Below are 24,900 nucleotides of genomic sequence, written 5' to 3'. Positions count from 1 at the left end.
TGGGAGGGCTGGGAGGGGTGGGGGGAAGCTGCTTGGCTGGAAATATTAAGCAAAACAAACAGCAAAGGAAACGCAACCTGGGGAGGGCGGGTGGGGAGGGGGAAGGCAGATGTGTTTGGCTATTTTTTTGAATTAAAAGGAAAAATCCAATTAGGCTCGAATGGTTTATTGGTGGGGAGGTGAAAGGTGGTGGCTCCGTTGCCTCAGAGGCAGCAGGGGCTGGGCAGGGGGCCCTCTGAGGTGGGAGCTCGGGGCGAGTGGTCCCCACCTCGTGCAGGTGTTGGGGAACAGCCGGGGGAGCCAGATCCCGTGGGTTTGGGGTCGGGGATCCATGTCCCTCCATGTCCAGCCACCTTCACAGAGTCATTGAATCGTTTTGGGTGGAAAAAGACCTTTAAGATCATCAAGTCTGTTCCCCTCTGGCAGCCCCTTGTCTGGGGAGGGACGGGGTCCTTTTGGGGACACCCCCCCCCCAAATGCAGCCTCACACCATGTCCTCAGCCCCAGCTGCGCCCCTCTTTTTGGCCGGGTCCGGGGCAGGGTCTGGGCAGGCTCCTCGGGTGTTGGGGTCAGCACCCAGGGAGCCCCTTGAGCCGGGGGTCCCGGAGGGCTGCGCTGGCCCCGGGTCCCCCCGCACCCTGGGGTGCTGGGCTGGGGGCTATGCCCGGGGGACGGGGGAAGCGAAACTATCGGGGTGCGACGGAACAGAGGGTGGGGGGGCTGGTGGGGCTGCAGCTGGGATTCGGGTTTGCCGGTTTTTGCTGGAAAAGCCCCGCTCGGCGCTGGGGGCGCCTGGCCCTTTAAGAGCGCCCCCCACACACCCTCCTCACATGCGCTCCCGCACCCGGCCGAGCGGGGGCGCTGCTCCCCGCCCCAGTCCTCCTCCGGCCCGTCATGCACCGCGCCCCCCCCAGCCCCGCCATTGTGCCTGGGAGCGCGGCGCGCGCGCGGTGCCGCGTGACGCCCGGGGAGCGCGTGTGGGCGCGAGGCGGCGGGCCTGGGCCATAGACGCGGAGCCGGAAGGAGAGGCGAGGAGGGGGTGGCTAGAGCGTCACCCCAGCCAGGCAGCCGCCGCCGCCGCCGCCGCCGCGGGCGAGTCGGAGTGCGCCAGGCAGCCGCGCCGCCGCCCCGCCGCCGCGCCCGGACAAAGCCGCCGCCGCCGCCCCGCCCCACCCCGCCCAGCAGCCCCGCCGCGGCGCCATGTCGGCCAGCAGCCTCCTGGAGCAGGTAGGAACCACGCCGCTACCGCCCGGCCTTCCCCCTCGCGGCGCTGGGCCTGGCCCGCTAGGCGAGGCCGTGGCTTGGGGCCTAGCGGCGGGGGTGCGGACCGGGCCGGGCGGCGGCCGCGGCCTTCCCCCCGCTCCTCCTTCTCCTGCTCCTCCTCAGGGCCGCGCCTCCATTGTGCTGCGGCGCGGCCGGGCCTCCCCCCGCCAGGCCGGGCCTCGCCGGGGCCGCTTCTCCCCCCCTGACTCACCGCTCTCCTTCTCTCTTTCCATGCCGCGCCAGAGACCCAAAGGCCAAGGCAACAAAGGTGAGAGTCTGGGGGGGGGGCGGCGGGGAAAGGGGGGATCCCGCGGGGAGGTTGCGCCTTTAGGGAGGGTGCCCGCGGGGGAGGGACGGGGAGGATCCGCTCCGAAACGTGCTGGGAATGTCCGCGGGTCCGGGCGCCTTCGTGCTGGGGGAAAAACAAACCGTGAGGTCAGAAGCCCGTCGTCGTTTCTGGGGCTGGGGAAAGTTTGTAGTTAAAGAGCGTTTGTGCGGTGGAGAAGTGTCTGTCCACTCTGTTGGGCTGAACATGGTATATCATAACTAGTGGACTTAGTTATATTATAAGGTTTGTCTTTAAATACTTTAGGCTGGCAGATGTTATCAGCAGAGTTCCTTCTAACGCTCTGCTTTTCTTCCTCAGTGCAAAACGGATCCGTGCATCAGAAGGATGGGTTAAATGATGATGACTTTGAACCCTACCTGAGTCCCCAGGCCCGGCCGGTGAGTACCTGCTAACAGGCAGCTGGTGGCTTCCTGACGCTCTTTGGGGAAGGTGAATTTGGCATCCTTGCGTTTCCCTGTCTCCACAGATTGCATTTAGATGTTTGTCAGCTTCCTTACCATAATATGCTACTTTATATGCACATTTCTCCAGGCAGAAAACGCTGGATGCCATTTGATTGTGGTGGGTGAGGTATAAAGGTTTTAGCAACTTCTCGGGGGCGTAAGGACTTCCTACAGTTGATGCGCAGCTCTTTTTTTCAATGTAACTGCCTTGAAGTTCCCATTTCTGCCATTTCTGCTCTTTCAGTTTTACTGTTATGACCTTGTTTCCTTGCCAGTTTCTGGCTCTTTACACCGTACGAGGAGATACACTACGCTGCGTTGTGAAATTGCTTCACACAATGCAGTTACGCTCCGAGGGCTTTTGGAGGGATACTATCAACGGTCTTATCTCTCCACTGAGTAAGCTGAAAACGCCGTGTCATGGGGTTTTCTCTATTTTTCACCCAAAAACCCACAGAACACACATGTGATAAAGACCGTTGAGGCTTTTTGAGCGCTTTAGTTAGAAGTCAAGCTGGAGAGGTTGTGATCAGCTCCTGCTAGTCCAACTTCCCAGATACTTTTCCTCTTAACTTTCTCTTTAAGATTAGCCCCCCTGTTAGCTGGTTTTTGTTTGTTTTTCTTAATGAGCGGTAGGAGAGTGACACATAACAGATGGAGTTCAGCTGATTAGATGGTAGAAGTAAGCATTGTAGGTAAACACCTGTAGTGGTGCTGGAGCAGTTAGTTCATTCTCTTGGCTTCTCTTTCCTCTCCAGTTGTGATTAGTAAAAATAAGCTGTTCTAGTTTTCCCTTTTTGTATTTTTTTGATATTTTTTACTAGTTGGTATAGTTATTTTTTCATATAATGGTGATGCATGTTTTATTGGAACACAAGAACAGGTTTCTGTCTCAGTTGAATTTTCAACAAGTATTTTTCCTGTTTTGTGCTAAAAGTATGAGGCTAAATATTTTTTAAGGTCCTGTCAGCAGTTCACAATCTCCAAAATTCAGGCTGCCCGTTAGATAATTTACTGTTTTCAGCTCCCTAAAAAGTTACAAGCCTAATTTCTACCTGCATAGGGCAAGACAGTGTGATTACTTTCTCAAGTCTTGAATAAAACCAGCTGCTTTCCTAGTAGCTATCATTTAATGGTGGGTTTTTTCTATCCCCGAATTTAACATCACCAATTTCCAGCTTCCTTGTGAATGTGGATGTTATCTCCTGCAATGTATAGTTGTATTTAAATATCTCCTAAAGAGAATGAAGGTTACTATAATATTAGAAGCAACATGATATTTTACCCTATTTTGCATGTTTGTTGAAGAACTTCTGAATATTTCATTTCCTTTTCCTGTGTCACACTGGTAAAAATACATTTTAAAAATAAGGAAGTGATTGGAGCGTGCCCTAGGAAGCGGAGCAGAGCTGCTGCTCCAGAAATTCAGCAGGAGTGAGGTAAAACCGCCGTGTTAACTTCGAATAAAACTTCAGAGCAACTTTATCTCAGTTTCTCACCATGCTGGGTCGCTTGTCAGCTCTCATCCGTGTTTTGACCCTCGATATAACAGAAAACAAAACCCTGGGGTTCAGTCTGGAGAGGACTGTGGTTCTGCTGAGCCAACCAGCCAGGCTCGAAAATACGATGGTAGCAAAGTGTGCGCCTCTTTTCTGAAGGTGGGGAAGGGAGTTACAGGAATTCAGTGCAGCCCGTGGCTGCAGAGTGATGCCAGTGGTTTCGGAAATTGCTTTCTGAGCTCTCCACACAAGCATGAGGTAACAGAGTTGTAAAGTTTCATGGCTCCTCATTCAGGAGCTGCTGTTACAGCTGTGGCTGTTACCAGCTTGTCAGCCCAGTCCGTTAGGTTACTGTGTGTTTTAGAGCTCAGATACACAGTAAGTGATTCTCCAACAGGTGAAAAAAGCTCAACAGCAACAATAAAAAAGCTTAAACCCTGGTTCTAGTCTTCAGGTGAAGAGGAATGGCGAATTTGAGGAAATAACTGTACAAAAAGTCTTAGTCACTGGAGAGAATTAAAAGCTGGTGCTGTTTGATTTGCATACTAATCAGTAGCTGTGTCGGTTGTGCGAGGGCAGGGGAGCAGAGCGAGGTGGCTGTTCGATAGCTCTAGGCATTGGGGTGGTGAACAGCAGCGGGCCTGGCTTAAACCTGCTTGGAGCTGGCACTGCTCGACTTGTTTAACTCCTGTGCTCCCTCCTTACTATGTGAGTAGAGCTGGTGAATCCTCTCCAGGTGCAGACTACTTTAAAATATCTCATGAAGTTAAATGTGTCACAGCATGTAAGAAGATAGTTTGAGGTGGAAGGGGACAGGTTTTCAGCTGGCAGTGATGTGCTTTGTGCACTTTGAGGGAGAAGCCTGCGGTGAGGAAGCGGCTACTCTGCCTGCTGGGCTCAGGTTTGGGGTATGTGTTTATGTTCCATTAAAGCTAATTTCCAGGAGAGTATATTGTTGCTCTTAAAATTGAGGGGATTATCTTTTGAAGAGACTTTGCTGATTCAGAATAATAATTTTTTTTCAAGTTTCTTCCTTTGCCTTACAACTTAGTGTCAGTATTGGTGCTTTTGGAGAAATTTGAGCCCTAAAGATTGTTCATTGGTTTGGGTTTAGCAGGACTGAGTTCCTTACTCAGTAAAACTACCCTGGAGAAGAGTTATTTTTGTTATTAATTTGCTTTTGGGACCCCTTCTTGGTGATGCTCTCTCTGTTTTCCCAGAGTTTTCAGGCACTCACACCACCAAGTACCCCAGAAAGCTTTTTGGTGTTTTATACAACAAAACAAACCTCATCTCTGAACACACGTTAAATAATTCCTGTTAATTTTGGTAAAGCTGGAGCTGGGTTAGCCCCAAACCTGTTGCTTTCCTTTAACTCAGTGGAAGGTGGAGAGACAAAGCAGCTGTTTCTGGAGGGTGCCAGAGCCATCTTGAGAGCCTCCATATATTTCAGTGTGGCGTGAAGTCCTTCGGGAGCTGCGCTTGGCACGTGAAAACATGATTCGACGAAAAATGGAGTAGAGCCTGCTGCAAGCCAAGCTTTTAAATGGGAACTGAACCTGACTTTCATCTTATCTGCAGTGGGTTGGCACGTAAGCGGCTGTATAGCACGAGGTTGTCTGCACACAGGTTCAAATTACTGGATGATAATGTCCATTAGCGTGGCTTGAACGGCTCCCCGGAGGGGGCATTGCTTTGAATGCAAAATGACAGATGTTTTTCATGTAAGCAAACCATGGTGATGTCTGTGAGTTCCCTAATTGTAAAATTAGGCATTTGTTTTCATAACCTAAAGGCTACTTGGATGTTAAAAGGGAGATCAAGGCATGGAGCAGCTTTTTTTTTTCCCCTCTCCGAATCTGAAGCCTGCTGTCACTGTGCTATAAAAGGCTCCCAGTGAAACCCTATCGATTACTCCCCATTTTCAGGTGTTTTTTAGCATGTGCCCACAGCACTGGAACAGGTTGTGTTTTGAGGATTAAGCTCTAAATCCACATTCGTTTGCAGGTTCTTGGAATATTTGGAGCTCTGAAACTTTAAATTGTAGGCATAGAGCTGTTTTTGTGGGTAATGAGTTTGAGGAAGGGACTAAGGAAGGCATTAGGGACATTCATGATTTTGGCAGTTCACTTCCACTGGACTTTTTTCTTCCATATTCCACTTCTGTCAGAGTCCTTGCCACAACTCACCCCTCAAACAGCACAATTAAGGCAGGTACGTACATTACCCAGGCAAGAAAAGCCCTCTTGGGTAGCAGCTACAAAAAGTAGAAGGTAATATTTGGCTGGTGGGTAAGATACTGTTTTCATAGCCTGAGCAGGAGCTCTGGGGCAGTCCAGTGTCCAGCCCCACATCACCCCTCAGGAGCACAGCTCTCCTCTCTGAGCACGGGGAGCTTGCTAAGCCTTTGTGTTTAATCTGTCTGGCAATGAAAGAGTTTTTAGAGCGCTTCTAACAAAGGAGGTGTTTCAAGGCCAGGCCTGTTTATCTGCCAGCCCTAAGGTAGGGAGGGGTGGGGCAGGGTAACTCTAAGATGGCTTTTATTCCTGGTCCCTTGAAATTTCTTCAACTCCTTCTGACTATTCAGTGCTTATTTGTTGTTTGTTTGTGTTTTTTTCCCTCCAGAACAATGCATACACTGCAATGTCCGATTCCTACTTACCAAACTACTACAGTCCCTCCATTGGATTCTCCTACTCCTTAGGCGAAGCTGCCTGGTCTACGGGGGGTGACCCACCCATGCCCTACTTAACCTCCTACGGACAGCTGAGCAACGGGGAGCCTCACTTTCTCCCCGACGCGATGTTCGGGCAGCCGGGAGCCCTTGGCAGCACTCCATTTCTCGGGCAGCACGGCTTTAACTTCTTTCCAAGTGGGATTGACTTTTCGGCTTGGGGGAATAACAGTTCTCAGGGACAATCCACTCAAAGCTCTGGTTATAGTAGCAATTACGCCTATGCCCCTAGCTCGTTGGGTGGAGCCATGATTGACGGGCAATCTGCCTTTGCTAACGAGACTCTGAACAAGGCTCCTGGTATGAACACCATCGACCAAGGGATGGCAGCTCTGAAGCTGGGCAGCACAGATGTTGCGAGCAGCGTCCCCAAAGTCGTCGGTTCGGCCGTCGGTAGCGGATCCATTACCAGTAATATCGTGGCATCTAACAGTTTGCCTCCGGCTACTATTGCTCCTCCAAAGCCGACCTCCTGGGCTGACATCGCTAGCAAACCCGCTAAGCAGCAGCCCAAGCTGAAGACCAAGAACGGCATCGCAGGTTCCAGCCTCCCACCGCCTCCAATAAAACATAACATGGATATTGGAACTTGGGATAACAAAGGGCCGGTGGCAAAAGCCCCGTCGCAGACCTTAGTGCAGAATATCGGTCAGCAGCCAGCCCAGGTGTCCCCCCAGCCCGTGGGTCAGCAGATCAACAACAGCCCGCCGGTGGCACAGGCTCCAGGCGGGCAGCAGCCCCAGCCGTTGCCGCCACCGCCGCAGCCGGCCCAGCTGCCCGTGCCGCAGCAGGCGGCTCAGCCCGCTCGCTGGGTTGCTCCTCGTAATCGCGGCAACGGGTTCGGTCAAAACGGAGTGGACGGGAACGGAGTGGGACAGGCTCAGGCCAGTTCTGGTTCTGCTCCTTCGGAACCGCACCCGGTCTTGGAGAAGTTGAGATCCATCAACAACTACAACCCCAAGGATTTTGACTGGAACCCAAAGCACGGCCGGGTTTTCATCATTAAGAGTTACTCTGAGGACGATATCCACCGTTCCATAAAATATAACATCTGGTGCAGTACAGAGCACGGCAACAAGAGACTGGACGCCGCCTATCGCTCCATGAACGGGAAGGGCCCTGTTTACTTACTGTTCAGTGTCAACGGTAGTGGTCACTTCTGCGGAGTAGCAGAAATGAAATCTGCTGTGGACTATAACACGTGTGCGGGTGTGTGGTCCCAGGACAAGTGGAAGGGACGTTTTGATGTCAGGTGGATTTTTGTGAAGGACGTTCCCAACAGCCAGCTGCGGCACATCCGCCTAGAGAACAACGAGAATAAACCAGTGACCAACTCCAGGGACACTCAGGAGGTGCCTCTGGAAAAGGCTAAGCAGGTGTTGAAAATCATTGCCACCTACAAGCACACCACCTCCATCTTTGATGACTTCTCACACTATGAGAAACGCCAAGAGGAGGAGGAAAATGTTAAAAAGGTAACTTGTTTGTCTGTCTCGGCAAAGTCCTGCGGGGCAGGAGATGGAGGAGGGCTGCCTTGCGCTGGACTAGATCCGGGGCCTGAAGGCGTGGGCTTGTGAGGCAGCTTGGTGGGCATCAGGTTGCTTTTTGGCTAGCTGTGTGCTCGCACGTGAACCCGCTACCCAAATGGCAGCCCCTGTTTGGGGTGGAGATGGGTGCCAGCACCCCGGCAGAGCGGTGTGAGGAGGCTTGCCCAGGCCCTGCCTGCAGTCGACTGCCCTTCGGTTGCTCTAAATCTCACTTCCCCGAGTGCTGTATTCTAAACAAAATGTATTTCTGTGCTCTCCTCAGCTCCTGGATGAGAACAGTTTAAAGTAGGAGATCAGTGGGGGGTTTGGGGAGTTGTTAGAAAACAGAGCTGGGTCTTTGAAGAGCCGCCTAATCCACCTCCTACCCAAAGTGGGGTCAGCGTGACAGATGTTTCCCACCACTTGTAAAATCTTCAGGAGCGCCAGTTCCTGTCCCTCCCCAGGCAATCTATTCTACGCTTAATTATCCTTCCTGTTAGAAGGCTTTGTCTAATGCCCAACCTCAATCTCCCTCCCTGCAATTTAAGCCCGTGACTCCTTGTCCTGTCCCCCGTGGACACGGAGCGGGTCGTTCTGTCCCTCTTGGCAGCGGGGTTTGCTGGGTTCAAAGCCGGTGGGCTGTCACCTGCGTGAGCACTGCCCGGCAGCGTGGCACGGGAGCCGTGCTCACCGCCTGCCTGCAGCCGCACAGGCTTGCCGCTTGGCTCCAAGCTTGCTGTCATCATTGATTCGTTAACAGGACGATTGCTAATTGAAAATTCTGCTGCAAATTCAGTGACCAGTGGGCCTTGGATCTTGGCTGGGTGCAGCTGTGTTGGAAGTCACCTGTGGCTGACCTTCCCCACAATAGGGGTCTTGCTTGTATTTGATCAAAACAGTAATTACAAATTAGTGTTAGCACAGCTTTTGGGGAGTCTGCCAAGTTTTCTGATCATCTCTTTAGTTTCAGCAATGGGGAATTTTCCACCCAACAGCTCAAGAACTGAATCAGGAGCTGCAACTGCTCGCCATGACAGTGAATACAGTTTTAAAATTTTTTTAAATATATTTTACTTGGAGCATTGTCTGTATAAATAGCATCACCCGTACACAAAAGGTGGTCACGTTTTGCAGCTGATACCCGAGTACTTACCATGCTTGTAGAAAATCTGTAAGGGAGGAATAAGTTGCAAGGTGTGGAGGTGTACACTTGATTTTTGTGGGAACCTGAATATTTTGCTTGACTTCACATCCTAAAATTGTTCAGCTCGGTATCCAGCCTGTGCTGTAGTGGTGATTTCTCTTCTGCTGAGGTTTTGAATGCAATCAGAAATCTGTGCAGGACATCTGAGGACTTCTTGTGTGCTCCAGATGTGACTTTAGGGAGCAGCAGTTTGTGGTGTGAGAGGGGCACAGTGGGAGGATGCGAGGAGCCGGAGAGGAAATGTTACTGGAGGGCAGGCGAGGGTTGGATGGGTGGGAAGAGTGAATAGTGGGTAAATGTGAGCAGGTGGTGAGTGGAAGGAAGAACAAGGGAGTGGGGAAGGCTGAGGGAAAAGTGGACAGACCCATGGTCTCTTCTGCTGTGTTTGTGAGTTGTTTGTAGTGTCTGAAAATCAGTAAGGTATTAAAAATCGTAGAGTCACAGACTGGTTTGGGTTGGAAGGAACCTTAAAGATCATCCCGTTCCAACCCCCTGCTACAGGCAGGGACACCTTCCACCAGACCAGGTTGCTCCAAGCCCCATCCAACCTGGCCTTGGAGACTGCCAGGGAGGGGGCAGCCACAGCTTCTCTGGGCAACCTGGGCCAGTGTCCCACCACCCTCGCAGCAAAGAATTTCTTCCTCATATCTCATCTAAATCTCTCCTCTTTCAGTTTAAAACCATTACCCCACGTCCTGTCACTCCGTGCCCTTGTAAAAAGTCCCTCTCCAGCTTCCTTGTAGGCCCCCTTCAGCATAAAATGTGCCTTAGCAATTTTCTTAGAAGTGTAAACCACCTTTGCTCCTCTTTCCAATTGCATTTTGACGTCTCCTCCCCTGCTTGCTTCAGAGTCTTTGGGACGTGCTGGCCTACGAGGGTCAGGAGCAGAAACGGTAGCTGGTGGACATTCAGTGTGTCACTGCCTCCGTTTTAAGGGATGTTCAGACTGATTCAGCATGGCACTCTGGTGCAGAAGCAGTTGATGAAGGAAAACCTTTATTCTTTGAAAGGGAACTTAAGTCATATGTCTCTGGAATTCACAGGCAAGGAGGGAGCTTTGGTGTTTGCTTTTTGCCATTGACTCACTCTTTGTTGCCTGCTCAGGGCCCCTGCCCTGTAACATCCGGCACGGAGGAAGTGACTCGGGCTTTCTTTCAGCGAGTCTGACCTCCTCGATTGCTCGCTGACGCAGCCTTGAAGATGGTTGAGATTCTGTAACTGCTCTTTCATGGTTTCATTGAGAAGCAGTCGGTTTTTTGCTCAAGGAGGGTGGTGGGTTTTTTTTCCTTTCTGGAGTGAATGCTGATGGTTACCCTGGGACTGTGGGTGGCAAAAAACCCCAAGCCATGCAATGTCTGCTTTGAAGTATCTCAGGTAATCACCTGGATTAAAAATATATCAGGAACTAGAGCTGAGGCACTGGAAAGTTAAAATGCTGCTCTGGCAGCAGCTGGTGTGCAGCTCCTTTGTCAGTTGTGTCCGGGAAATCCCATTGCTGCCAGCTCTTTGTCTCTGGCACCAGTCTTTGGGTGGCTGTGATATGTTAATGCTCTGCATTCCTGTTCCTTGAAGCTTCAATATCTCAAGGTTTGGCTTGTTTTGACCTTCTAACAAGCTGCAGTTGTTTCACTTGGCTTCCAGCTTACTGAAAACTTTGTCTGATTTGCACTTGGGTTCCTTCTTGCTACCCAAACAGATGGACGAGCTCTTGTGAAAGTCTGGGAACTCTTGAATATTCTTTTGTACTACTCACTGTTAGAGTCACTTCTTCTGAATTCCCTAAAATAGTTCCAAGAAATCATAAGATTAACACTTTGCTTAGTGTTCGTGCTGTTGCCTTTGGCCAGGGAAGGTGGGGTAGAGACAGTTCAGCGTTGAAAACACTGAAATCACGCTTTTGCTTGTCCTTTTCTGCTGCCCATGCCCATCCTGTCCTTAGAGACTGTTCTCCATTTCTCTCCAGTGTCTTGTTTTGCTCTGCTAATTCAGTTTTTTAAAAGGTTGGGATGTTCTGGGCCAAAATGATGAAGCTGACTCCCCCTGCAGTCCTACCTGAAGCAGTTTAGGACTTCTTGAAACCCACAACAGCTGCGTTTAGGGTAGAGCACGTCACCAACTACTTCCCTGTACAAACTGTTTTATCTTTGTTGTAAAAAAACAAACAGTAACAAAAATCCGTAGCCCATAGTAATACACTTGTATTTCTAGGAATGTTGCAGTGACCTCAGTGTAAAAAGATCTTAGATAGCGAGCTGCTTGCGTGTGAAAGGTTAAACACCTCGTGTTTTCTGGGAAAGCAATGAATGTCAGCTCTAAGGGAAGTTTATTTTGGTTCTTGCTCCCATTGCCTTGCCCAGGGTTGGGGTACTCGGCTATTTGCATGTTCCAGGGATTTTAGGAAAGATATTCCGTGAAAATCAGCCCTGTCCTGTCCCTGCAAGAGCCAGAGTGCTCAGTTGTCAGGATAAGAGACACTGTGCATTGGGGCTTCGGTGGGTGTTGAGTCAGGATGAGCTGTGCAGGATGGGGTGGGTTTTTTGTGGGGTTTTTTCATGCTGAGGTCTGCCAGCCTTGAAACAGAAAGGTGTGATTCGCCAGATTGGAGCTGCTGTTTCCTGAAATGTGCTGCTTTGTGTCTCAGCTGCCACCCTGCGCTGGTTAAAGGAGTATTGACAGTGCCAAGGGTCACTGCCCCCCTTAGAAGAGATGATTTAAGGGAAAGCTAAGTGGTGTTGTATGAGGCTATTTGAAACTAGCAGGCTATTTCGCAGTGACTGTAAAAAAAGGAATGTTTTCTGATGTGTTTTGCAAAGGTCTTTTTTTTTTTCTTCCTAATCTGTAATCTCGGAAGGGAGGAGAAAACATATTTCCTATAGGGTGGGCTAGCACTTTCTCCCGCTGTTAGTCATTCTGGCTAGTGCTGGATTTGCTTTGGCTTCACCATATCCACAGGACAGTGTTTCTGCCTGTGAGATTCGGTGCCTGGATGTTGCATATCCAGGCAGAGCCAACTGTTCCCTGTGCCAGCAAGAGAACACGGCTTGTGCTCACGCAGTTCCTTTCATCCCGTGATCTCAAGGCTATTTGCTTTTTCTGCTCCAAATCCTCGCTGTAGTAAAGTTAATTGAGGTACCAGGACAGAATTTCCTTGCTGCAAATACCCTCCGCTGTTTGGCGGTGCACGTGGTTTCTCTCAGTTTATTTCCAGGCCTTTTAAATCCTGTACATCTACATCCATACTTGTATATTTGCCCAATAATAGAGGAAACAGAAACTATACTCCTTATTGTAGCGGTGTGGTACCGGCTGTTTGACATAAGGAGTGCTTTGTGCTTACGATATTTTTAAGCCAGCACTACAAAGCCCTTAACAGCATTCTTGTGTCTTTTTCGTTGTGTTCTAGCTTTGCTTAAAGGCAGGAGAAAACTGGAGGGGAAGGCCTCGATCTGGCTGGTGCTCTAATCCGTGTTTTCTGCTGTAAGACAGGGGACTTTGTTTCCTCGTCCTGAAATCAGGAGTGACTGGGAGCCGTTTCACTGCGATTACAGTGGAAGTTGAGTGGTGGAAGAGCAAGCGTGTCGCCTCATAGCCCTGCCCACTGTTAATATCTTGTTAGCAGTCTTTAAAATAATATTTTAATACAATATTATGGTAATAGTATAAAATATATTATAAAATATAATGTTTAAAGTCAACTTTTGAAGTTGAGTCAAGGAGCTGCTGAGATCACAGAATCAATCAGGTTGGAAGAGCCCTCTGGGATCATTGAGTCCAACCATTGCCCTGACACCACCCTGTCAACTAGACCAGGGCACTAAGTGCCATGTCCAGTCTTGTCTTAAACCCCTCCAGAGATGGTGACTCCACCACCTCCCTGGGCAGCCCCTTCCAATGGCTAATGACCCTTGCTGAGAAGAAATGCTTCCTAATGTCCAACCTGAACCTCCCCTGGCGAAGCTTGAGGCTGTGTCCTCTTGTCCTGTCGCTGGTTGCCCGGGAGAAGAAGCCGACTCCCACTGCACTACAACCTCCCTTCAGGTAGGGTGCATGCAGGGAGTGTGTAAGATGTCATCAGTGGTGGCTTCTTTTTAAGCATTCTGGGTAACTTGCTGACGCTGAGGTTAATAGCTACTGAGACAGGCGTCGTGTTTCGGGTTATTTTATTAACAGCTACTGCTCCAGACAAAGTAGTTTTCCTTAAAAGATCAGTATTTGCCAGCTATTTTGTTCAGTGAAAGCACCAGGGCTTGGTCCTGCTCAGCTCCCTGGATTTTCTGTCTGGTGCAGAAGTGCAGTGGGTCACAAGACATTGCTGAAAGCTGATGAGGATCCCAAGAAAACTATTCAAGCACATCGATACGTGAGCCTTGTGCGTAAGCAATACATCAAGAATAGCTTCATGCACCGTGTTTCTCGCTTATTCTTAATGAAAATGTAATTCTGCAACAGTTTTTTGTGTGAAAGAAGTCACTTTCTTCTTTTCCATCTCCTGTGAAGTGTTATGTGACAGGTGTTCATTTAGGAAGCTTCTTGTTCCGTACCCTGCGATTGTTTTCACCGCAATTATTCAAGCCCTCTCGTTTTCCTGGATGTTCTTGTTTGTACCTGGCAGTAATTGGCACTGCCTTATGGCTTTGTGAGTTAATAAACCAGTTCCTCAGTGGTGCAAAAGGCTGGACGCTTGCCAGCTAGAGCAGTGCCGCCCTCTTCCACCGCAGCAGTTACCCGGGGAAGGCTCCGTTAACAAGGATTGTCATTATCCGAGCTGGTGACGGGGGATAGAGAGTTGATTGTAGCTCCTTCCAGTGACGAGCTGCCCAGCGTGAGGCTTTTTAATTGACGTGTAAGTCATGTAACAGTGCATTTGAGCAGTTAATAATAAAAGTGTTTGGATTTTGCAAGCCGTTCTTCAGCCAGAACTTGGAAATGAAGGCTGCGTTTCTGGTTCCACATCATTAGAATTTTTTTATTAAAAGGACAATGCTGAGCTGCTTTTTTTTATGGTTAACTGCAGAGCTCTTTCTTGTAATACCAGTTTAGAAGACTTTAGATAAAATCTACCTAAAACTCTCTTCTTGTTTCTAATCTTGGGGGGAAAAGAAGCCATGCTATTTTAGTTTCCTTCCCTATGTGTGTCTGTACACGCGGGGAAGGCTCTGCTCTCTCAGCTCTGTTATTTGTAACGCGAAGTCATCTCCTGTACAAGGATTTCAGAGAATTTCCCATCATCATCCACAAACTTTTAAGAAATAGTGAAGTCCTGATAGTCGACCTTTTGGTTGTTGCAAGCCAGCCTGGTTTGGGGTTCAGCTGATTGGAGTGCTGTGATCTTGATACATTTAAAGGAGAAAAAAAAAAGTTGAAGTAGAAAACTGTGTTCTAGTGAATCCTGCTTTGTGTTCCCTTTGGAGTGGCAGCAAACTGAGGTTACACATGAACAGCTATAGGGAGCGTTGGCTCTTCAGCTTGAGCTTGTGCATTCAGTTCTTCATGGTTGGCAGGAGGAGGCCAATAGATCTCCTCTTGTCCCTTCATAATACAGAATATTGTGTGTTTTTCTTGTAGCGTGAAGTATTTCGTCTGCCTTATTGGGGACGGAGGCAGTATTTTAGCTTCAAACACACAAACAACTGCCATGGGTCAGACTGTAAGTCTGTGTAGTGTAATGTTGCTTCCCTTGTGGCTGCAAGATCTGCAGGTCTGCTGGACACCTGGTGAGACATCGCTTGAGCATCCTTATTGTCTTTTTCCCAGTAAAACGCTCCGTGTGCAGTTAACAGTAAAGTGGTCGAGCCCAAACGCCTGTAAGGACAGTGCAAGCACATATTTCTCCATCTCTGAAGGTTTTCCTTGCCTTTAACCATTTGTGGTGCAGGAATTCCTTTGACCCAGAGGATGTGTCTTTGTCTTTAACCACTCATGATTTCTCTTCTTGTCCCAAGATGTTGATGCATTCCTTGAGCATCCTCAGGATCCTGTGGCAGCAACTTCTTCAGCTTAATTACGTGTTGTGTAAAGAAACACGTCCTTTTGGTTTGCTTTGAGTCTGCCTCGTGATACTCCCTAGTTCTTGCGCTGGAAGAGGTGGTGAGCACTTGGTTTCTTTACAGTCGTGTCTCTTCCAGGCTTGAGAGCTAGAGCACGGTAGCTCAGGAGATGAAAACCCTTCTGTCCTTTCACAGAATCACAGAATCAGCCAGGTTGGAAGAGCCCTCTGGGATCATCGAGTCCAACCGTTGCCCTGACACCACCATGGCAACTAGACCATGGCACTAAGTGCTGTGTCCAGTCTTTTCTTAAACCCCTCCAGAGATGGTGACTCCACCACCTCCCTGGGCAGCCCCTTCCAATGGCTAATGACCCTTGCTGAGAAGAAATGCTTCCTAATGTCCAACCTGAACCTCCCCTGGTGAAGCTTGAGGCTGTGTCCTCTTGTCCTGTCGCTAGTTGCCTGGGAGAAGAGGCCGACTCCCACTCCGCTACAACCTCCCTTCAGGTAGTTGTAGACTGCACTAAGGTCACCTCTGAGCCTCCTCTTCTCCAGGCTAAACACCCCCAGCTCCCTCAGCTGTTCCTTGCTGTTGCTTGCTCATCCTTGCTGTTCTTCTCTGACCCTTTTCCAGTTCTTCTGCATGCCCGTAGAGATGGAGAGGAGCAGAGCTACACACTGCTCGGGATAGAGGTACCACTTGGGTTTGTATAAAGGCATACTGATCTGTTCTAGGGATGTTTGCTTTTCCTGATGGTAGGCAGTGTCCTGGAGTTACGGATCGTAACCCTGAGCTCGAGTTTCTGATTGTTAATGGTCAGTTTGGAGCCTCTCATCTTGAAGCTAGGACAGTGATTTTTTTCCCATGTGCATCATTTGATTCATCTAAACGAGGTAGACCAAATTCACCGTAACGTTCAGCTGCTTTTTCTTACAAAGCCCTCTGTTTCTTCACAGTTGGCTGCTATTTTTATTACCCTGAATAGCTTAGTATCATCAGTAAACTTTGTCACTTTATTCACTCCTCTGTCTAGATCTGTGATGAATATACAGAACCACAAATTCCAGTGAATCTCCACAGGTTTTCGCTGCACAATATCATTCAGTCCTCAGCATTACACTGGCATGGTGTGACAGAGGCTTTTATTAACTCAAGAGCAGTGAAGATTTTGAAACATTAAAGCCCAGGTCCTTCCTTTTCTAGAGTCATGTGGCACTCACTTTCCGGTGCTAATCCTTATTGCGAGAGCTATGATTTAGTGATGAGCATATGATTTATGATTCTTATTAACCAAAGTAATGAAACACACTTCACATGAACCCGAATGAGAAGGAACACTAGTCTGTTTTACAGAAACACCTACTGTATCTGGGAGGTCAGTACTCTGGCGTGATGCTCGGAGTGAGCCTGTGGTAAATGCTGTCAGTATTTTAATGATATTTGCTTAACCTTTCACGTTAACTACTCCCATGACTTTCACCCAAGCTATTAACTTTCTTCCCTGCTTTGTGAGGATTTCGGTGTGGACAGATAGGTCAAAGCCAAGTGCCCTGCTCCGTAGTGGGGAGATGGAGCTGCCCAAATGGGAGGTGTTGGAACGGGTCCAGAGGAGGGTGACCAAGCTGGTGAAGGGTCTGGAGGGTCTGACCTACGAGGAACGGCTGAGGGAGCTGGGGGTGTTTAGCCTGGAGAAGAGGAGGCTCAGAGGTGACCTCATTGCAGTCTACAACTACCTGAAGGGAGGTTGTAGCGCAGTGGGAGTCGGCCTCTTCTCCCAGGCAACCAGCGATAGGACAAGAGGACACAGCCTCAAGCTTGGCCAGGGGAGGGTCAGGTTGGACGTTAGGAAGCATTTCTTCTCAGCAAGGGTCGTTAGCCATTGGAAGGGGCTGCCCAGGGAGGTGGTGGAGTCACCATCTCTGGAGGGGTTTAAGAAAAGCCTGGACATGGCACTTAGTGCCATGGTCTAGTTGCTATGGTGGTGTCAGGGCAACGGTTGGACTAGATGATCCCAGAGGGCTCTTCCAACCTGGTTGATTCTGTGATTCTGTGTTGGCAAACTGCAAAAAGAAACATGGCAAACTTCTCATCCTTTGTAGTGAGAGGGAAGAATAAAGACTCCTTGGTTTAAGACAAGGAGAATTTTCTTCCTTCCTAATGACTTGAAAGGACTTGTGTCGTCGTTATTTTGCTCGTGCTCCAAAGCAAGCAAGTCCAGTTCCAGTCCCCAGTGGCAGCCCAGTTGTCCTTGCATGGAATGCCACTGGGAGTCCTCCCGGGCTGCTCTCCATCACTCTTTGCTCTAAATATTCATGTGTGTTCGCAGCTTTTTCACCATTCTGTTTCCTGCACGAGTTTTGCCCTCTGGGACAAGGCTCTCTATGGGAGGATAATTATAAACGTTTACGGGAATTAAGCTGCTTATTCATGCAATCAAACCTGATGTTTTAGCAAGAAGCTCATCTGTTGCAATTGCTTGCATCAGCTTTAAAGGTGCCTTGAAGGATGCTGGGGATCAGCGGCGTGCCTGCCGGTACCTGACGGCTGGGACCACCTCGCTTCTGTAAAACCCACTGCAGGGGGAAGCTCTGGCACTCTTGGTGTCCTCCTTACCCCTAGGCCCAAGCTGGTTGCTCTGACATGGAAATTACAGAATCAATCAGGTTGGAAGAGCCCTCTGGGATCATCGAGTCCAACCATTGCCCTGACACCACCATGTCAACTAGACTATGGCACTGAGTGCCATGTCCAGGCTTTTATTAAACCCCTCCAGAGATGGTGACTCCACCACCTCCCTGGGCAGCCCCTTCCAATGGCTAATGACCCTTGCTGAGAAGAAATGCTTCCTAATGTCCAACCTGAACCTCCCCTGGCGAAGCTTGAGGCTGTGTCCTCTTGTCCTATCGCTGGTTGCCTGGGAGAAGAGGCCGACTCCCACTTCACTACAACCTCCCTTCAGGTAGTTGTAGACTGCAGTAAATTCAATGTCTCATGTACAGTGTGTGGCCACTGTGGTGTCTGTGTTCCCTGACGTTAAGGCATGTTCTGGCTTACAGCTGTACCTGAAGAATTGCGTCTCGCTGTTCCTTATTTATTCTCTGTGACGTCATGTCCTCATGACTACACGGTGAGGTGACCGGCGTGTAGCAACGCTGCCATGTGCTTGGGTTTCGAGAGGAAGCCAGAACTTCCGAACTGCCCAGCCACGCGTGCTCAGCGTGGGGGCAGGGGACACTCTGGTCCTGCCTGCTGCCTTCTGCATTTTTAGGGGGCAAAGTCGCAATCGCAGGGGCTGACCAGGCACAGTCATCCCTGCTTGGCTCGTGGTTTTTCAGTGATGTGAGTTTGCGTATTTTGGGCTTCTGTGGATATTTGGGTTTGCTCCGTTAGATTTTGATCTGTAAAACAAGAGGTCTTTCCTGCTCTAACAAAGAATCACTTTTATTTGCATATTTACTATCTTCATTCTTGGTGGTGGGCTCCGTTATGTGAACAGGAGGTAGGATGAAGACGTCTGACCACAACCAGATCCCTGTATCTGATTTTTATGCCCTTTCCTAGGTGAGGCAGACGAGGATGTAGCTTTTCTCTGTAACTCTGATGACTTTCTAATGCTGACAACAGGAAAACCTCACGTTTGGTTTGTAAATCAGTTAGGGCTCGAGGCTGTTTATGGAGCAGATGAGCGTAATAAGAAAGTGATGCATCATCGATCACTCGTGCTCACTGTGACCATGCCTTGAGCTGATCCTCCTGGGAAGGATGTGCTGGGCACGTCCGAGGCAATGGGCTGCTGTAACTCCTGATCTCTAAGGCAAGTCCAACGTTTGCCTCTGAGACACGGGCACGTGGAAATCCCGCTGCGCCGTTTGCCAGGATTGCACCCAGTGCACGACAGGGACAGCACTGGGAGGAGCGTTGCCATGTAGTTGCAGCAGGCGTCAGCTCGGGCCGCTGAGCAGGTGTCTGATGAGTGAGAGGGGTGTGTGTGTGTGTCTCAAGGCCAGGATTTGATTGCTGGGTGTTTTGGCCCTTTGGGGAATGATACTGGGATAGCGTAGCCCATATTCTGGTGAAGTGATCTCCTGTTGTTCTGTTGTGGGCACTGACTGGGTGAGTGATGCCTTTTGCTTGTAGGACCTTCACAGTATGAAACTGAGACTGTGTCCTGGCCTGCCGTACGTCTTCAGGCTGATACACTGTGCTCCAGGACAGACGGGTCCAAATAAACCCTGGTTTGTAAGATGCACAGTTGGGACCCATGCTCTTGGTTCTTCTCCAGGCCCTCCCTTTGATTACAGTCTTCTATTTCCCCACGTGTAGTGTGGCAATAATGTCCTTACCTTTGCCAGAGGAGTATTGAGGTTGAACGTTGGTTGTTAATCAAGGTAAGAGCCTCTGAACAAATGTGCAGCCTTATCACCTCTTGTCATCATTTCTCCATACAAACTCTTCAGCCTTTTGTTGTTGTTGGCTCCCCACAGTGTGACCAGATAACGTAATCTCTCATCGGCCTTTTCCACCAGCTCCTTCCGTTGCTGTTATCAGGACCTGGCTTGTGACATTGCTGCGACCCCCCCCAGGGACAGCAGGGATGTGACTGCAGTGGCTTAAGCAGGATAATTACAGAGGGCTCCTGCTTCCACACGCCTGCCTTGTCTGGGCTTGGTGCCTCTGAACCCCAGCAGCCCACTCGCAGCAATGTGTGGGTGTCTGCTCTTGGTTTGAGCGATGGCATGTGTCTTTCTAGTCACTTCAGCCGTTTGGGTGCTGCCGTGCTCCTGCCCCTCCAATTGATGAGGGATTTGACAGATTGAGATGAGAGTCTGAGCTGGTGTCTCTTTCTTGCTCCTCCCACGTGGATCGATCAATAAGACATGGCCCAGGTCTAATGAAAGTGCAGCTGAAGAGAATAAAACACTCTCTGATGGAATCTTTTTGCTCTCCAGGGGCTGTATGCCAGAGCAAAGCCCAGCGTCTGCCTTCTGGGCTGTCCTGCAGCTGAGTGGGCTGTGGGTTACACCATCCCACAGCCCCTGATTTGGGAGGAAGATAAACCAGGAAGGGTGAATGTTTGCAACACCACTGACCTTTGCTGTGTGTTCTGGTAGATCTCTTTGCTGCTTTGCTGTGATTTGGGTGCTCACTTGTAACTCCACGACACCCCGAGGACCGAGGTGTGTTCGTGGGATGTGCCGCAGTTGGGCTGGCAGATTAGATGGTGTAAAAATCCTTCAGGCCCTGACTTAACCCTCTTTCCCAGGAGGAGACACAAGAGAGAGCAGCTGTGAATCTCCCAGAGAAGAGCAAGAAAAGCAATAGTGAAATTAGTGGAGGGTAGAGAGCTGTTCCTTCCCTGCCGTGGAGCCATGGCAGCAGTGCCCTTGGCTGGCTGCCTCCGCGTCCCCCGGGGTGGAGGCTTGGCTGTGCCTAGAGCCCTGCTCTTCACGGTGGGAAGGGCAGGACAACTGGAGGTAGGTGCTGAGGTCAGCCTCTCAAGAGCCCTCAGGAGGTGTGGTTAGATGTGATGCTGTGTTTTTCTGTTCCAGACTCCTTAGGATCATGTTTGCAGCGCTGATGGAGGGGAGCGGGTAGTTCTGCGCCGGTATTTTGAGGTTGAATAGCAGGAGATTTTAAACAGAAGGCTGGGTTGAGAAAAAATGGGCTCTAATCCACCCTGAAATGAAGATCACAGAATCAACCAGGTTGGAAGAGACCTCTGGGACCATCGAGTCCAACCATTGCCCTGACACCACCATGTCAACTAGACCAGGGCACTAAGTGCCATGTCCAGTCTTTTCTTAAACCCCTCCAGAGATGGGGACTCCACCACCTCCCTGGGCAGCCCCTTCCAAGATGTTCACTTCAGGCATGTTCCTGGTCCCCTCTATAGTTTGGGGACGTCTCTTCTAGCCTCTCATTTGAAGGTGGTGCCTTCTGTTCTGGCACACTGGGGTTTTGAGGGGGGTGTCACTTTGGCACCGAGGCTGGATCCTGTTCCCTGCCCCCGGTTACCCGTACACCGGCCTCGGGGGCAGCTTCACTGTCACAGCGGAGAGGAGGGTCCGTCTGGTCAGCAGGACCCTCGGCCACCCGCTGCTGCTGGCCCGGGGCACTGGCCCTGGCTACTGGGAGAGGAGGGCGATTGAACCTGCGTTCAGGAAGAGGGAGGCATTAGCTGGGGCAGTTGCGGCCCCTTCCCAAAGGAACACGTCACGTTGCCATCTGTAACGTGCTGGCTGCCGAGCCAGGCAGCGGGGAGGGGACAGGGCTTGGCACCTGCCGTTTGATTTGTGGTTTGTTTTCCTTCGTGTTCAAGCCTGGCTTTGCTTTCCACCGTGGTAGGTTTTATTTTGCTGTTGTGCAGTGGCATTTTTTTTTTTTCACAATAGCACCTGCAACAGATCTGGGCAGACTTGCTGGGGAAGAGGAGAATTAAGGTGACTTATGCAGGGCAAATATTCCTGAAGAGAGTGTGTGCCTTGGGCTAATCCCTCTCCCCAGAGGCAACCTGTGCACGGTGTGACACAGGGCTTGCTTTGCCATCCGGCTCGTGCGGAGGAGTTGGAGCTGCAGCCTCCAGTTTCAGAGCCCCAACAGTGTCCCTCCTCTCTAAGTGACCTAAGTTAACACAAGGGAGAACCCAAATTGTTGTGCTCTGCCAGCGGGCACCTGCTGCAGGTGTTGCTTTGCTGTGGGTGGACTTGGCATCTCTCAGGACTGGCTTAGGTGGTGATTAACTCACTCTGCTGTGGAGTGTGAGAGCCAGAGCCAAAACGCTGCGGTGCCCTTCGTGCAAGAGGCTGCAGGGACTTGCCTGTGCTCGGAGAAGATTCGGTTCAGAGGTAGGGAGGAGCATCAGCCAAGAGCCCTTTAGCTGTTGGCAGGTTTTTGTTTTGGAGGTGGTGTCATATGATCTGGAAATGGCGATTTGAACATGGACTGGGCAACGTCTCATAACCCTTTGGGGTGGTCTGGACCCACTTCTGTATAAAGCTGCTGGGTTTTGTTTGGGTTTAACAGAGAAGAGACTGTGACACGTGGTGGTGGGCACAGGAGAGGGTGTAGTAGGGTATGTTTGGTGCTGTGCTGCCTGTTCAGCGTGGTGCAAAGGTTTGTCCGGGCAGCGCGTTCCTTCAGTGCTGGAGGAGAGGCGTGGGTGAACACCAGGGGGTGGTAGCAGCAGTCGGTGGGAAATCAACCCTTGGGAGTCCTGTGAACGTGCTGGGTTTTGAGTGAGATGCCATCAGTAGGTTTCAGAGTTATCAGTGAGGTGTTCTGCTGGGAGCTGTGGGCTAATTCAGTCCCTGCAGACATCGGTGCTCCCTAGGTTTGAGCTGCAGTCTGCTTCGATGCTTCTCCCCGATGCAGGGGCTCTGCCTGATCCCCCTGGCACTCCTGAGTCCTGCTCCCAGAGCTGCCCAACTCTTCTCCAGCCCAAAGCTCAGCTTTACTGGTGTCCAGCCTGGCGATGGCTGCGATGTCCTGCAGGCAGGGCCATGCCCAGCGGTTTGTCACCCAGCTTTGTCACCCCACACTGACTGCAGCTCCAAACTTCAGCCGTGACCTCGACTTGCCTTTTTTTTTTTTTTTCACCAGTTCTCCCTGTTTGTCCTTTTTGGTTGTTGTTTTTTTAACCCTGTTCCTATTTACGCTGTTAAACCTCGAGCTTGGAGCAGCCTGATGATGTCTGTCCTGGGGAGAGCCTGTAACTCGTAGAATCATACAATCCCAGACTGGTTTGGGTTGGAAGGGAACTTAAAGATCATCTAATTCCACACCCCCTGCCATGGGCAGGGACACCTTCCACCAGACCAGGTTGCTCCAAGCCCCATCCAACCTGGCCTTGAACACTGCCAGGGAGGGGGCAGCCACAGCTTCTCTGGGCAACCTGGGCCAGGGTCTCACCACCCTCACAGCAAAGAATTTCTTCCTCAGATCTCATCTCAATTTCCCCTCTTTCAGTTTAAAACCATTCCCCCTCATCCTATCACTCCATGCCCTTGTAAAAAGCCCCTCTCCAGCTTTCCTGTAGCCCCTTCAGGTGCTGGAAGGTGCTAGAAGGTCTCCCCGGAGCCTTCTCTTCTCCAGGCTGAACAGCCCCAGCTCTCTCAGCCTGTCTCCAGAGCAGAGGGGCTCCAGCCCTCGGAGCATCTTCGTGGCCTCCTCTGGACTCGCTCCAACAGCTCCGTGTCCTTCTTCTGTTGGGGCCCCAGAGCTGGACGTAGCACTGCAGGGGGGGTCTCCCGAGAGCGGAGCAGAGGGGCAGAATCCCCTCCCTCGCCCTGCTGGCCACGCTGCTGGGGATGCAGCCCAGGACACGGTTGGCTTTCTGGGCTGCCAGCGCACGTTGCCGGCTCGTGGTGAGCTTCTCATCACCCATCACCCCCAAGTCCTTCTCCTCAGCTGCAGGGTACAAGGAGAGAGGAAGAGGAGCGGAGCTGGGTTAGTAACAGCCCTCATTAAGGGGAAACCTAATGAGCTGGTAGGCCTGAGCAGTGTAATACGCCATCACATCAGCCATACACTGGCCCAGTACCTCCTTTGCAAAGAAAAATATGATTTTCTTGGACTTTGCTCGCCCAGGAGAGGCGTCCACCGCAGATCCACGCGTTGAAATGCTCATGAAGGTGGCGTATAAAATCGCTCTCGGCTAACGTGTTCCTTTCTTTTCTCTTTGCAGGAACGCCAGGGCCGTGTCAAGTAAAAAGGCCATTTCTCCCCCAGAGACTGCAGCAGAGATTGCATCCCAGCTATCTTTCGGAGAGAGAAAGAAACAGCAAAAATATCCCAGAGAGAATTAGGACTTTTTTTTTTTTCTTAATTCCATTGACTTTGAAAAGACTCTTACAAACTCGCAGTTTAAAAAAGAAAAAAGTATTGGAATTTCACAAGACATAGGACTTAAAAAAACAAAAACAACAAAAAAAAAATCCCTTCTAGGTAGAGTATAGGTAAAACCTGTCCCCTTTCTTTTGGCTTTGGTTGTGATTTCAGAGCATACGCTTTGTTTTTTGTCTTTTTACTATGTTTTTTCAGATTTTTGAAGTCCGTAAGTGGCATATGCCTTTTTTTTCCCCCCTCTCCTTCCTCTAATTTTTTAAACCCCGCCGCTTCCCTCCCTCCCTCCCACCCCCTCGCACCTCCTTCCCCTGGGTTTGACATTTGCACTTGGAACACCGAGTTGTAACATCCACCACGGAAAGTGGAATAACTTTGTTTCTTTCCCCCCTGGCCTGGAAGAGGAGGAATTCATGAGGAAGTTTGGGGTTTTGGCCTAAGAAGAATTGAAAAGAAATTGTCCACGAGGTTGTGTCTTCGAGGTGGTTCATTTTTTTTTTTTTCCTCTGACCTTTTGTTGCTCAAAAGTCAAGTACTAGGAGTCCTAAGAAACGTTCTGTTCTTGTGCATTATACGGATTTACAGATTTAAGTCTGGATTCATTTGATTTGAAAGCTGAGAACGGTGGTAAAAACTTGGTTTTTTTTGTTTACAGGAAAATGAATTTTGGACAAAGAAAAAAAAAAAATATTGTAAAATGTGTAGTGAATGTTTCTTCAGTCTCTTGTTAAGCCAATGAGGAATGGGCTTTGCCTTTCTTTTCACCATTAATCACTTCTCAATAATAAACGTGAGATCCTGTTGAGCATCACCCGTGTCTGCCGCTCCCTGCCGTAGCTCGGGGCTGCGCTGCTGGATTGATACCTTAAAATAAGGAGGGAAGTGTGGTTTCTCCTTGAAGCAGGGTGCTGCGACCCATCTCCGAGCATCCCCAGCTCAATCCTGGGGTTTATTCCCACCACGTTTGGGTTTGGTTTGGCTTCTTGACGTGGGAAGGTGGCCGGTGATGTCGGCTTTCCCCAGGGCAAGAAGGGCTGACATCACTGTTCCA

The 24,900-nt window shown here is 50.1% G+C and overlaps 1 protein-coding gene across 1 annotated transcript; it reads left to right on the top strand.

Moving 5' to 3' along the window:
• Positions 1-1,150: 1,150 nt before the first annotated feature.
• YTHDF2 (YTH N6-methyladenosine RNA binding protein F2) lies at positions 1,151-24,660 on the top strand. Its single transcript, XM_068417798.1, has 5 exons — positions 1,151-1,227; positions 1,507-1,531; positions 1,910-1,989; positions 6,180-7,763; positions 23,692-24,660. The coding sequence occupies exons 1-5, from the start codon at positions 1,201-1,203 to the stop codon at positions 23,713-23,715; spliced, it is 1,740 nt and encodes a 579-aa protein (XP_068273899.1). The 5' UTR covers positions 1,151-1,200; the 3' UTR covers positions 23,716-24,660.
• Positions 24,661-24,900: the final 240 nt, after the last annotated feature.

This window comes from Nyctibius grandis, chromosome 24 (assembly GCF_013368605.1).
Source record: "Nyctibius grandis isolate bNycGra1 chromosome 24, bNycGra1.pri, whole genome shotgun sequence".
Classification (NCBI taxonomy): Eukaryota; Metazoa; Chordata; class Aves; order Nyctibiiformes; family Nyctibiidae; genus Nyctibius; species Nyctibius grandis.
This window is presented reverse-complemented; position numbering and strand designations above follow the sequence as displayed.

What these genes read in the sequence shown, in the direction of transcription:
- YTHDF2 (XM_068417798.1), top strand. Translation starts at nt 1,201, where the DNA reads ATGTCGGCCAGCAGCCTCCTGGAGCAG. An exon ending in CAAAGGCCAAGGCAACAAAG is followed by an intron (nt 1,532 to 1,909) that starts GTGAGAGTCTGG and finishes TTTCTTCCTCAG; the next exon opens with TGCAAAACGGATCCGTGCAT. An exon ending in AGGAGGAAAATGTTAAAAAG is followed by an intron (nt 7,764 to 23,691) that starts GTAACTTGTTTG and finishes TTCTCTTTGCAG; the next exon opens with GAACGCCAGGGCCGTGTCAA.